This window comes from Dromaius novaehollandiae, chromosome 5, assembly GCF_036370855.1.
Source record: "Dromaius novaehollandiae isolate bDroNov1 chromosome 5, bDroNov1.hap1, whole genome shotgun sequence".
Taxonomy (NCBI): domain Eukaryota; kingdom Metazoa; phylum Chordata; class Aves; order Casuariiformes; family Dromaiidae; genus Dromaius; species Dromaius novaehollandiae.
Window position 1 is genome coordinate 50798889 of NC_088102.1, and position 12553 is coordinate 50811441.

The 12553-nt window shown below is 39.9% G+C and overlaps 1 protein-coding gene across 4 annotated transcripts in view; it reads left to right on the top strand.

The window, feature by feature from the left end:
- The window catches only part of PAMR1 (peptidase domain containing associated with muscle regeneration 1), a 56816-nt gene that overhangs the window by 38374 nt on the left and 5889 nt on the right, over positions 1–12553 (top strand). For 3 of the 4 annotated variants that reach the window (XM_026099946.2, XM_064512780.1, XM_026099948.2), the window contains 3 exons: positions 7375–7545; positions 10232–10444; positions 12022–12088. In XM_026099946.2, the coding sequence (XP_025955731.1) occupies positions 7375–7545; positions 10232–10444; positions 12022–12088 (451 nt within the window). The remainder of the gene's footprint in view (positions 1–7374; positions 7546–10231; positions 10445–12021; positions 12089–12553) is intronic. The other variant, XM_026099947.2, reaches the window with a different exon arrangement.

The window sequence follows — 12553 nt, forward strand, 5'->3', positions numbered from 1 at the left end:
GCGGATAAGTGTGGGAATAAATGGTGTCAGAGATTTGCATGGACTCACAAAGCTCATCGGGCAAGATTAGAGAGTAAGCTCTGTTAAGAATGAAGATGACAAATTCAGTAAGTCTGAATTCTGAAAAGCTTTTGACCATGGGGCTTTGGGAAGGGCATTGAGATACCCACCACGAACTGCCAAGCTGTTCACAGTTGGTTCCTCCCTTAGCTCCTGTGTTTTGCATTCAGGGACACCACTGAACTATCTCCTCCCATATGGCTTTATCACCTTAGTACAAAACTCTGTTGCTGTGAATGTTGTGTAGGATTGCCTGATGGTATAATTATTTAATGCTGGTTTCTGAGCAAAGCTGGGGTAGCTAAGTGTAGACTTACTTACTAAGAATATCAGGAGGTAACAGCTCTGTTCCTAGCTCTGCCACTGACTCCCTGCCTGGCTTCAGGTAAATCACTTAATGTCTCTGTGCTGTAGCTTCCCCAGCAGTAAAATGCAGATAGAGACTCATTTAATAAAGACCTTGGAAATACAGAGATTATAAACTTTAAGAACTGTTACAGAATGGTATTCAGGTAGTCACCTAATCAGCTGTGCCCTTGAAACAAAAGTTAAACCAAGAAAAAGAGTTTGATCAGCTCAGAGACTTAGAGGCCAGAAGTCAAACCTGACGGGATTTACCACTGCTGACTTTAGCAGCGTTGGCCACAGGCAGCAATTGCAAGTATCACTGAGCTACATGACATGCGTGCAGCTACCACTGCCTAGGAGTTTTCTGTTAGAGTGGATTCCTAGCAGTAAATTCTCTTTTCAGAAAATTTGACGTTTTCGGCTGGAAATGTATTTTCTTTAATTTGTTTTCTTAACCAGGAAAAAGAATCACTTCTACAGAGTCGCCTGTCACGCTCCCTCTAGCAGCAGCGTCTTGGAGCTGTGATTCCCGGGGCTTCCAGGTTTGCTGGCTCCAGAGCACCTTGCCAGGCAGACTGCTGTGGAGCCAGGAGTCCCAAAAGCTCCGGATCCAAAACCCTGGCGCCGAGGTTCCCTGAGCAGCCCTGCTCTGGCTCCAGGGCTGCTGTGGCTTTTTGCAGCATGTTGGGTCATCGTACCATTTCTGGGAAAAAAGAATATTGTTTAGGCTTTCTTCTGACACAGTGTCTGAATTCTGCTTGGTGACAGTGTTTCAGACTTTTGTTTCTGAGGATATTCATTTAAATTTCTATGAAATCTCAGTCAGGCTTTCTCCGACATGTTAGACCAGTTTTGACTGGGATGCTGGCATCCTGGGTCCCAGAGTGAGTCTGTAGCTCTCTTTCACTGCAGAACCCATATAGTAGGAGCCATAACAGCAGAAGCTTCTCTACTCCTCTGCTCATTACCAAGTGCAGCTTCTGTGGCCATTTTCGGTGTTTGGCCTCCACTGAGCCTGCCAGCACGCCTTATGTGAAAGCAATATTACAAGTGAATAGAAAAATTTTCCCCAAAGCCACTAGATAGTCAAAATGTGCTATATACATTAGTACAGGTCAACCTGAAAGCCAAACTCTGACTTGGGACTGTGCAACAAGATCAATTTCTTTAGCAGCAGCAGCATTAAAAAATCCTGCAAGCTAATTAAGAACAAATAAAAATACAATTACAAGCTCTTGCATCTAATATTTCAGGGGGGGAAAATGGAAATGCAAACCTTGCCTTGTACCACCAATGAGAAATGAGATTTATTTCAGGCATGTGATATATTATTGAACAGGATGTGCAGAATTTAGAGATTATGTATGATATGTTTGAGAGGGTATATATTATTTAACAAGGAAGTGGGTGAGGAAGACAGCAGAAAAAAATGGTATTCATTTAATGAAGGGATCCTGGGACAAGAGCAAATGATATTTCCATCAGGCAGGATTTGAAGGACATTGAAGAGAGAAAAGTGCAGCTCAGGAGATCATCTAATTTATCTCACTGGTGATAAAATGAGCATGAAAACTATTTCTAAATGGCAGATAATTCAGATCTGAGGAATGTCTCCTACATATAATTGAAAAAGGAGAGGAAACTGCACTGTTTATTAATAATGGAATATTTTTCTTAAAAATTCAGGAACTTACTGTTCATCTATTCTAGTTTTTCTCTCATTGCAGAAAGTTATATGTGAAATGAGGAACCATTTTTATGTTTCATATGGGACAGAAAATTTTTTTCATTTTCCAAGACAGCAAGGTAAGAGACAAGAAGAGTAATAAGTTTTATTGGGAATCTGTGAGTTTGTATAACAGACACTTGAGGCAGCTCTGTTTTTTTATTCTCTCTCTAATAACAGGGCTGTCACAACTCAGCGTTTCTGCTAGAGGTACCCGTAGCCACCTAGTTTTATGCCTTCCTCTTTTCCTCTCTTATGAACTGTACAGAGCTGTATCAGGCCGATAGTTGGCTCAGGCACTAAAGTGACAAGGGTTACCTACATGCCTACGTACATTAATTGTGCAGCTTCCCAGGAACAACATTGTATAGCAAAATACAGAAAAATTGAAACTGAAAAAAATTGCTTAGCTCACAGGGGGCTTATTAGTACAGGCCTGTTTTCTCCAAAATGTGTTCCAGTGTTTTTTCAAGTTGAATTTGCAGTTTTCAAATGCTGAGGCTTATTTCTTTTCCACTTGCATTCTTCTTTGCACTTCAAATATTTGTCAAGGAGACTTTTCTAGACCTTTTCAGTAAGAATTCTCCCATTCTTAATTTTATCTTGTCTGGACATCTCTCTTTGTCTTTCTTTAAATATTTTGCTGTATCCTTCCTGGTTTTAGCTTTCATATTATTGTACTTTTGGGCTTTTGCTTAGCCAGGGTGGGCATTCTTAGCTCTTAGTCTTTCCTCAAGCTCATATTTCTCTATCATTAGTTTTACATTTCACTGAATTCTTTCCAGTTTTTCTATAGTTTTCTAGATACAAAGTCCCCAGAGTCAATGCAGACTTTCTGGGTGTGATGACACCCACAGCACGAGCAGTGGGCTCAGCCTTGACCTCAAACACAGACTCTGGGTTGATACAGCGCTAGGTTGCTCAGACATTTTTGGCTCAGATTTCTTGTAGTAGAATTTTGCAGCCACATAGTCCATATTCTGGCTTCCTGGTGGCTTCGGTCTCCTGTTTGTAGAGAGAAGGGTGCAGAGACTGAACACTGCAACCTGAAATCCCTGACACTCTCCTAGTTCCAGGTTGGCAGAGTTGCCTCAAACCTTGTGGTTTGGAGTGAGTCTTATTGAGTTCATGATACATTTCATAGATATTATTCAGATAATTTTGTTTGAAGCTCTCTGCCTTGTCACTTGCCTCTGCCTCTGCTTTGCAAAGTGCACTGAGAGGAAAGGTAAGGTATTGACCTTACAGAAAGCTGGGCAGTGACTGCTGTTCAGAGGTCATTGCACTGACACTAGAGCAGTGCTTATCAGGCCTTTAAGTAGGATAAGACCTATAGATTCCAGCTCCTTCTTTAACCACTGCATAGTCACTGAGAAAGTCCCCCGCTGGCTTATCAAGACAGATTTTCCTACTCTCTCCTCTCTTGTTTTGCTATTGACAAGTAATGCTATGGCCCAACACAGCACAAACCGCAACCATTTAAGACACCTTTAAGGTAGGAAGCTAGAGTTGCAAGCAGAGCAGTAGGAATCACTAATTTCACGTGTGACAGATCAGTCTCACCAGTGGTCCAGGAATGGTGGGTTGGACCAGGCACAGAAATAGCTGGGGGATGATACCAGGCGGGATGGGAATGGCTGGTTGTGGTGGGGGCCAAGGGAGAGATGGCAGATGCAAGCTGTGGGAGCTGGACCAAGCAGAAGACTGGTATTCAGAGATACTCAGTAGAGCCCGGATCAGGACCGTCCTGCTTAAGCGAGTAAATCTGACATTATAGGAAATCTCTAACAGAGCTTAGAAACTGAAGAGAATTGGGTCAGCTCAGATGGTTGAATTTTATGGCTAGTTTGTGTAACTAAAGGGTAAGGGCAGAGCTAGGTATGACTGACAGGTACAAAATGTTCCATTTTTTTCTTTCTTTTTGAATTTTGATGGAGAGTTGGGTATAATCTTACACCAGGAAAGAATGTTGCAAGATTTCAATAAACAAACAAAGGAGCCTGCCCTAAAATTCATTGGAATATACTGCACAACCTGAAAGATGTGAGAATCTGTCAAATTCATAGTCTTGATGGGAAGCTATCCACAAAAAGAAAAGAGAGAATTGGGTGAGGCACACAAGGGGCTAGGATTCCCTTCACAATAAGCATTCAAAACTTCATTGCATGAAGTGTTTGCAAGTGAAGGGAAGGGGTGCAAAAGAGCTGCCTGAAACACAATAGGTAAAAGGGATAAAAGGCAAGTCAGACTGAAGGAAGAACAGCTATAGAGTAACTCAAACTCAAAGCAGTAGAGGAAGGTACTGGACTAACTTTATGTGACTTTCAGGCTAGATAATATAGGTGAAAATGGACAGCTCAGCTGTGGTAGTGAGATCCAGGGAACGCCTCAAGATTCAAAACCAGTTTAATTAGTCGAGAGAAAAAATGAACTTACAAAATGATCTGAAGACAAGATGAAGTGAGTGGCTGTGCTTCCAATGGCACAGTTTAGAGAACAGGGTACACCATGAGGGAAGATCCTGTGTTATAAGAGAACAGACAACCAGCAGATAAAGGCACAGGTAATAGAAGGGACACGTCTATTAATAATACTTAACTGTTTTGCAACAAGAGAAACCCACAATGGCTCTGTGACATAAGTGGATATGAGCTAATGCTCATAAGAGCCCTGTGGGCAAAGGGGTGTTCTCGTCTGATGGATACAGCAAATGAAGTAACTTACCCATGGCCACAGTTGTACAGCTCTGAGGAGATCTCGTGATCTCTGCTCCTGTCCGTTGTTCCATTACTAAATGAATCTGTGCACAAAATGCTGAACTGACCTCATAAATCAAAACAGAGTTGTTCCAGCTAGGTTGCACTGGCACACAGAATCTAAAGAAAGTCCAGCAACCAGTACAAATCAAAAGGACAAGAAACTACAGATCTTAAGCATTTAGGAGATTGGACAAGATCAAATGCTTTTAGTTTGTGGAAACAGAATAAGTGTAGCTAGGTGGAGATTTTCCCAGGATGGACCTAGAACACAAAAGCATGAAAACATTTGTACTGCAGAGCTGGACCACAAGCAATACAGAAAACCTGTATTTAGGAGAAAAAGAAGGACTCTGAGTAGTCCACAGATGTTTCTAATCTTCTTCTTTTTTTCATTTGACAAGTTGAGTGTGACTCGCATTGAAAGAGAGAAATAGAAATGGAATAAATTGATGTTCAAAGAAAGACATGAAGGGAGTGACTGAGAATGCAGAGATCATGACTAAATTCTCATGACTTAAGCATTTAAAACACCTCGAAAATCTATGCTCCCATCATTTCTTTTTCATTTTGTATATGTGTATGTGTATATGCAGATACGTATATATGTACACATACGTGTGGGTATGTTTCACATGAAAAAAATATCATGTCGTAGGAATGAATTTTGTTGAATTTTTATCATTATTCTTTTGCTGATGCGGAATGCTTGTAGCCAAGAGGGAATGTTGAGCTCCTGTAACTGGATGTGTTTTGATTTGTAGTAGTAAGTGTGGGCCCCTCTCTAATTCTCAAATGTTAGATGGTTTTCCTTTTTAAGGCTTGTGCTTACTAGTGCACAAATGATTCTGCCAACTCATTGTTTGATGTCTGTAGTAATCTGCAAAATGAGAGGAATTTCTGTGGAGCCTTGTTCTCGTGAATGCTTCTGCTTTAGGCCTGTTACTCACTCAAGAATCTCTTCCTTATGTGAATAATTGGATGGTCCGTGCTCTGTATAAATAGATGTATTCATATGTGCTCTGGGTAAGGATTGCAGAGCTGGGGCCTTAGAAAGGTTTTTCTTCTGGTAGTGAAAGGATCAAAATTTGGCTGTAGGTTAGTAAGCAACCTTCTTTGTGTATCCAGATCCAGTAGCTACAAGGCAAAAGAGAAAAAGAAGTCACATTAAGAAAGCATAAAGCAGGGATGATCTCTGTAATATTCTTCTGTCTTTGACAGAGTAGCACAGCTCCCAAGTGAAAAAACATATGCCTAGATAAATCTTGCACTGAATCCCTTCCTGTGCAGTTGTCCACAATGATTGGAAAGGGAAAGCCAGAGACAGATCAGGGTGACTGTGTAGATACTAAAAGCTCTAATTCCTTACACTGATGCAGTTTCTACATATCAGACTTTGGTCTAAGAGTGACCTGGAGAAGGTGAGTATGGCATGAGTGTTCTGTATATCTCCTAACACAAAAAGTAGGGCATCAAATGAAATTGTCAGATGGAAGGCTAAAAAACAAACCAAAGAAGGCAATGTGTTTTTTGCACAACACTTAGTCTATGGAACTCATTGCCACAGTGTATTGCGGACACCAAGTATGTAGACAAATTCGTGTAAAAAAAATGCACCAAAGTATGTTTTACCCAAAGATAGCACTGTAGTTCAGGCAGTGCTTGAGCCCCAGATTGCTGAATGGTGGCAGAATACACCAGGAAAGTATTCCATATGCTTACTCTATTTTTATATTCTTTCCTAAACATGTGCTGTTTGCAACTGTTGAAGACAGGATTCTGTGCTGGATAGACCTTTTGTCTGATTTAGTATGGCTAGTTTGATGTTGTCAGAGAAGTCTTACTTAGGATGTTTAATCTAATATTTACTACTTGCAGAAGTTAAATACACTATTCTCTTTCAGTATTTTCCCAGTAGTGCAAATCCTGTGGAAAGGGTAAATATCACAGTTTGGTAAATATCAAGGTTCCTTTTCAATGGTGTCATAGTAATGTTTGATCTATGTAAATAATGATGCTTTAATATTTCAGGGAGGTTATCTGAAAATATATATAAAAATGGAAGCAAGAATTAGAAAGAATTTCAATATCAAGGTTTTAAGAATCTAATTTTTTTGTTGACCAAGCATGGTAGTTCATTCAAAACCCTTGTTAAGATGGAGTATGTTTCAAATTTTAATATTCTAAGGAAATGAGAGTCCTAATGCTACAAATACTTATGCACTTATGCATGCACATACTTATGATCACTTCACACATCTGAGTAATCACATGGAATTGAATGGATCTAGTTATGTTTTGTAAAGAGAGCGTATGTGTGTGTGTAGAATTGAAGTCTAAACAATTTTCTAAAGAGTGGCATCTTGTACTTTTGACTCCTATGCCCATTTTAATCGATTTTTCAATGTTCTAAATAAAGAATCATCCTAACACAGTCCTGTTTTTGTAATAAAGTGGATTTTTTTGAAATATCTGAACTGTCAGTGGTGATGTGTAGGACTCCAGGTGCTCCCGCTCATGGTATTGTGGAAGGAGATGACTTTAAATACGGGGCCCAGGTTTACTTCAAGTGCAACGCAGGTTACAGCTTAAAAGGCAGCCGTGTTGCCTACTGTCAGCTTGATGGGAGTTGGTCAACACATCATCCTGAATGTGGTAAGGTCACTTTAAGTTTTGATTCTTATCAAATGTTGCGGCCATTGTATTCATATTAAACCAGGCATATCCAAATCTCACTTGAAATTTGGTAGATCCATGGCTTAGCATGATGTTCTTTTGTCTTCTTGTCTTTAAGAAGCAGTAGTGATTCTAATTTTACTTTCCTGGAGCCCAAGCCTGCAGGACTTGCTTATTTAAAGGTCTGACTGAAACATCAAGTGACTGAAAAATAATTTCCTCAAAGACTGTAGGCATATATCCTCCTTACACACAGACTGAAAATTTCTAGGACTAAAGCCAAAAGGGGGTCTTCATGCATTAATGAATAGCTGCTTCCGTTAATGCTGTATCTCTGATACCTTCTCTGCAGAAATCTGGTGCATTCTGTGGAGCTGATTAAGGGGCTTACTGTATGAAGACTTTACTCTTATTACAACAGGATTCCCATCCTAGAGCAAAATTTTTCGAAGTGAAATGCTTCTATCTATTCTTGCTGTACAAGTTTGCATGCCTACAGTAGATCACATAGATTCACACAGATTCGCATAGATTCAGCTCTAAAATTGCAAACTCCTTCTTCCCTCCAAAGAGACTTTTAATTTTTCTTTAGTTGTTTTGTATTGCACAATTTTATCTCCAGATTCCAAAATCCTTTGTATTAATTGGAAAAGCATTTTCACAAGGGTGTTATGGCAAGCAATGCAAATTTTTAGGGGAGTGTCATGAAACAGCTGTATATAGTTTCATCTGAAAGAGCAAGCACAAGGCATTCTTCTGTCTAGAGAGAAAGTCTCCAGTTGCAATAAATGTAATACAGGTTTGTGTTAAAATCCCTGCTGCATGATGTCATTGGCTAAAGATCTATATCTAGACTTGGCTATTACTGAAATGCTATGTGGTGTAATTTGGGTCTCTCCTTCCCAGATGGCTTCTCTTTATGTTTAATCCCCCAGAGAAGTCATAACACTGAACTTGGGGAAAAGATAATTATTACTGAAGTTCCTGATATGCACAGGATGAAATAAGAGAATGCCTTTTAAAGGCTTAGTATGTAGACTTACTTGGTCAAGCTTAGGTACATTTGAAATCATGCATTCCACTCATCAGGTGATGTGTCTAAGCTAGATATTGGTACAGAAAGCAAAGTGCAAATAAAGCATTATATGGTGGGTGGTTCCCTGTATTCTTCAGCTGGTAAGTGATCAGTCACCTGTGGTTCACAAGTGAGAGCCTGTGAGGTAAGGGGGAGAAAGAGGGAGCTCCATTAAAAGGAGACAGGGCTCCGCTTCTCCCCTTCTCCTGGTTGCGAGGAACTTCAGCTCTCTGTGTTTACTGAATACGAATCTTACATGCAAAAGTATGTAAGTACATATATAACCTTCTGCATGTGCTAAAATCCAATGCTGTTAAGGAAAGCAGTGATTACATGCTTACATCAGTTATGTACTCAGTTTTAAGAGCATGTGCTCTTCATTTAAATGTGCTGTTGTGGTTAGCCATGTGCTTACATGCTGTGTTGAGCTGGGCTTTGTCTGGGAACATAAGGATATAGGTACCAGTTCAGGGCTGTACTGAGGCGCTGTTGCTGCGCTGCTTTCGCAGGGATTTGAATAAATGTTTAAGTGGTTTGTCGTATGTCAGTGCTTTTGTGAACTGAGGCTCAGTGGGCAGGCAAGTCTGAAGCAATGATGTAAAGAGACAATTTCTGGACAATTGATCCATCTCTCAGTCTTCTCAGGCCTCTATACGCAGAACACCAACGCTAACTGTCTAAACTGTTCATGGGGTGTCATGCAATGAGATGTCAGACAGAGAAATTAAACAGAATTGCATGCTACTGTCAGCCTGACAAGAAAACTAAGAGATGAAATCCAAAGGAAAAAAAATGCAGCTTTTTCAGCTTTTAAATGTAAAGAGCAGAGGGCGGAAAAATATAGGGAAAAGCATTTATTAGCATTACTTAGGGAAACTGTCATTTAGATTTAGGCCACAAATTTAAGTTTATTGAGAAAAAAGTAAATAAAAAAAAGAGAAAATTATTGGGAAGGAGGAAGCAAAAGAGGTTTTATAGGCAGAACCTCATGTGAATGAGCTTTCCATATTAAATTTTTAGTATCAGTAAAAATATATTTATGTTCTCCTTAATTTTCAGTATTTCCCTGGAATATTGAGATCTCTCTCTCAATGCTAAGAAACCAAAATGCAACCAAACATAAAAGTAAAATTAAGTAGTCTAGTTTTATTATCCAAGTCTGGTGAAGTATTGAAAGTACAGAAATGGTAAAAGGATGCCAAAGGCCAGTTCCCTGCGACTATTAGAAGTGCATCCTTTTAGGCACATGAAGTAGCTCTGTGTAAGTTAATGGAACATTAACATCATGTAAAGTCAAGCTTCCTTTTCAGGGTTATCAGCAAAGTTTGAGGGCCTTTTTAACAATTTGAGAATCTTAAACTTTCAGCAAAGACTAAAGTGCTTATTATAGGCAGACATCTCTATTATTACTGCTCCTTTAATATTTGATCTTTTCTAAGACTGGGATCTCAGACGGGTTTTGAAAAGGCATCTTTAATGAAGTGTAGATTGTATAGTAACATCTGCATGTGATGTCAAGCAATCTGACAGCTGAAAATAATGCTGTGAACTTGATAAAATGGTTACTATTTTTTCTCCCCCTATCATTAGTTCTAGATGAAAAAAACTGCTCAGATCCTGGTGGCCCACTCAATGGCTACAGAAGAGTGGTAGAAGACACTGGGCTCTTGAATGGACGCTATGCAAAAATTGGCACAGTCATTGCTTTCTTTTGTAACAACTCATATGTTCTTAGTGGGAATGAACAGAGGACCTGCCAAGACAACGGAGAATGGTCAGGGAAACAGCCAATCTGCATAAAAGGTAGTTTACAATCTTTTTTTTTACAAAAACTCACAAAAACTGCTATGTTTTTACTGGAGTTTGTCTTATATAATTTACACTGGCCAAACAATCAGTTCTCCTAAGAGTAAATGCTCTGATTGACACCTGATACCGAGGTTGGTAGTTTGCCAGCTCTTACTGGCTGCTAAACTCAGCCCGATTCCGGCAGATGTTTTCATCTTTAAACACAGAGAGGAATTTTTCCATAGACCTTTATTACTCTCATGTTAGGATCAAAACTGTGTAAGATCAAAATCAAAGAACATCAGCAGGGAACTGAAATAGAAGGAAATAATTGTCTCATCAGACTTGCTGTCATAGGGCCCAGTTCTCCTCTCACAGTCCTTTTAAGTCAGTGGGCCCAGTCGCAAGTGTAAAGGTTTATAAGGCCAGGCTTGTAGATTGCATCCTTGAAGGTATGATTGAAAAAATCACTTGAGGAGATGCTTAAGTTATCTGTATTCATTGAAACACTGAAAAACATCTCTAAGTGCTTTGCTAGAAAGGGAATTATGCGGTTGACCTGAGGCTACTGAAAGCATGTCTGGAGCCCTGAATGGGTAAAGGAATTTGGGCTGGGGAACTGCCAAATCCATTTTCCCGAAGCAATTTTTTGAAACATACGTTAATAGATTTTGTTGTTAACCAAAGTAATGATAATATAAGGAAATAATATCTATCCCCTGGAGAATTTGCTTTATTCTGTTATTTTAGATGGAAGTACTCTCTCCCTGAAGCATGTAATCATCTCCATTTGTGGAAAGCATCTTTATTGATGTTAACTTTGATAGTGACATAAAGGTTAACATACACAGTAATCACAAAGAGCTAGCTATTGTTAAATCCCACAGAACGTGAGTGCTCAGGCATACAGATGAAATACATCCTGCGAGATCCCTTTTCTTCCACTGTGCGTGGCAGGAAACAGATTCTGGCAAAATCATTTGAACTGATATAGCTGGATATTTTATCCTCTTCTTAAAGTAAATTTAATATGCAAAATTAGAAATCCTGGATCTCCCTTCTGTTATTTTGTGTATATTCAGGTACCTCTGTGGTGTTCCTTTAAATCAGACTCCCCAGCTCCTCCCAAAGGGTCCACAAGCAAACAGGCTTGCAAAAGTCTCTAATACCCTGCTGCCTTTCTCTGTATGCCTGGGATTAGCTTTGTGTTGCTAGAGAGGTGGACACTGAATAATTTACGTATAATTCTGTTTTTGCAAAAGTTTGCTCAGACTCCAAACTGTCAGTTGTAGTGGTATAAATCTGGCATTCAAATGCTGACAGTGAAATCTTCCCTCATGACTTAAAGTGCCCAATGCAGAAGACGCTCAATTGCTTCCAGGGTTGGGATAGATCTGGAGATCTGTGGAGAAGTATTTTTCTAAAGTTTTAGGCTTTATGGCCTATCTTTATTTTAATGCAAATAATTGACTCCCTCTTTCCTTAATCCAATCGACTATTGCTAGCAACAGGAAAGGGTGGAAAGGTATATGAACCATAACATTTGAGCTCTGAATGTGGAAAAGGACTGTGCAACATTGTATTTTTTCTAGCCTGCAGAGAGCCAAAGATCTCTGACCTGGTGAGACAGAAAGTGCTTCCAATGCAGGTTCAGTCAAGGTGAGAATGCAATATCTCAACTACAGTTTTAAGAAAAACGTGATTGCTTTTTCCCTCCTCTCCTTTCCGCCCTGTGTGCCTTAGCCCGACTGAGCAGCCATTCCTGCAAAATGGTTGGTGTGAGCTCCCCTGATAACGGAGCAATGACAGCTACTGGGAGGGGAGGTCTGATTAAGCACAGGTTTGCAAGCTGCTGGAGGCAGCCAAGAAGTTTATGCACAGCTGGAGATGTGCAAAGTACTGCGTGATGCTGGAATTAGGCTTGCAAGCCTGTGACAGACAACAAGAACGATCTCAGAAAAATTCCTTGAGGCTAGTGATGTGTTTTAAAATATGGAAACATGGCATCTTAGTGAAGAAATGAGTGGGGACAGCACAGTGTAATCTGCTTCCGTTAGGTTTCACTGTCCAAAGCAATGCAGTACAATTGATATAAAGTTGGGTTTGGGATGGGGATGGGGGAGA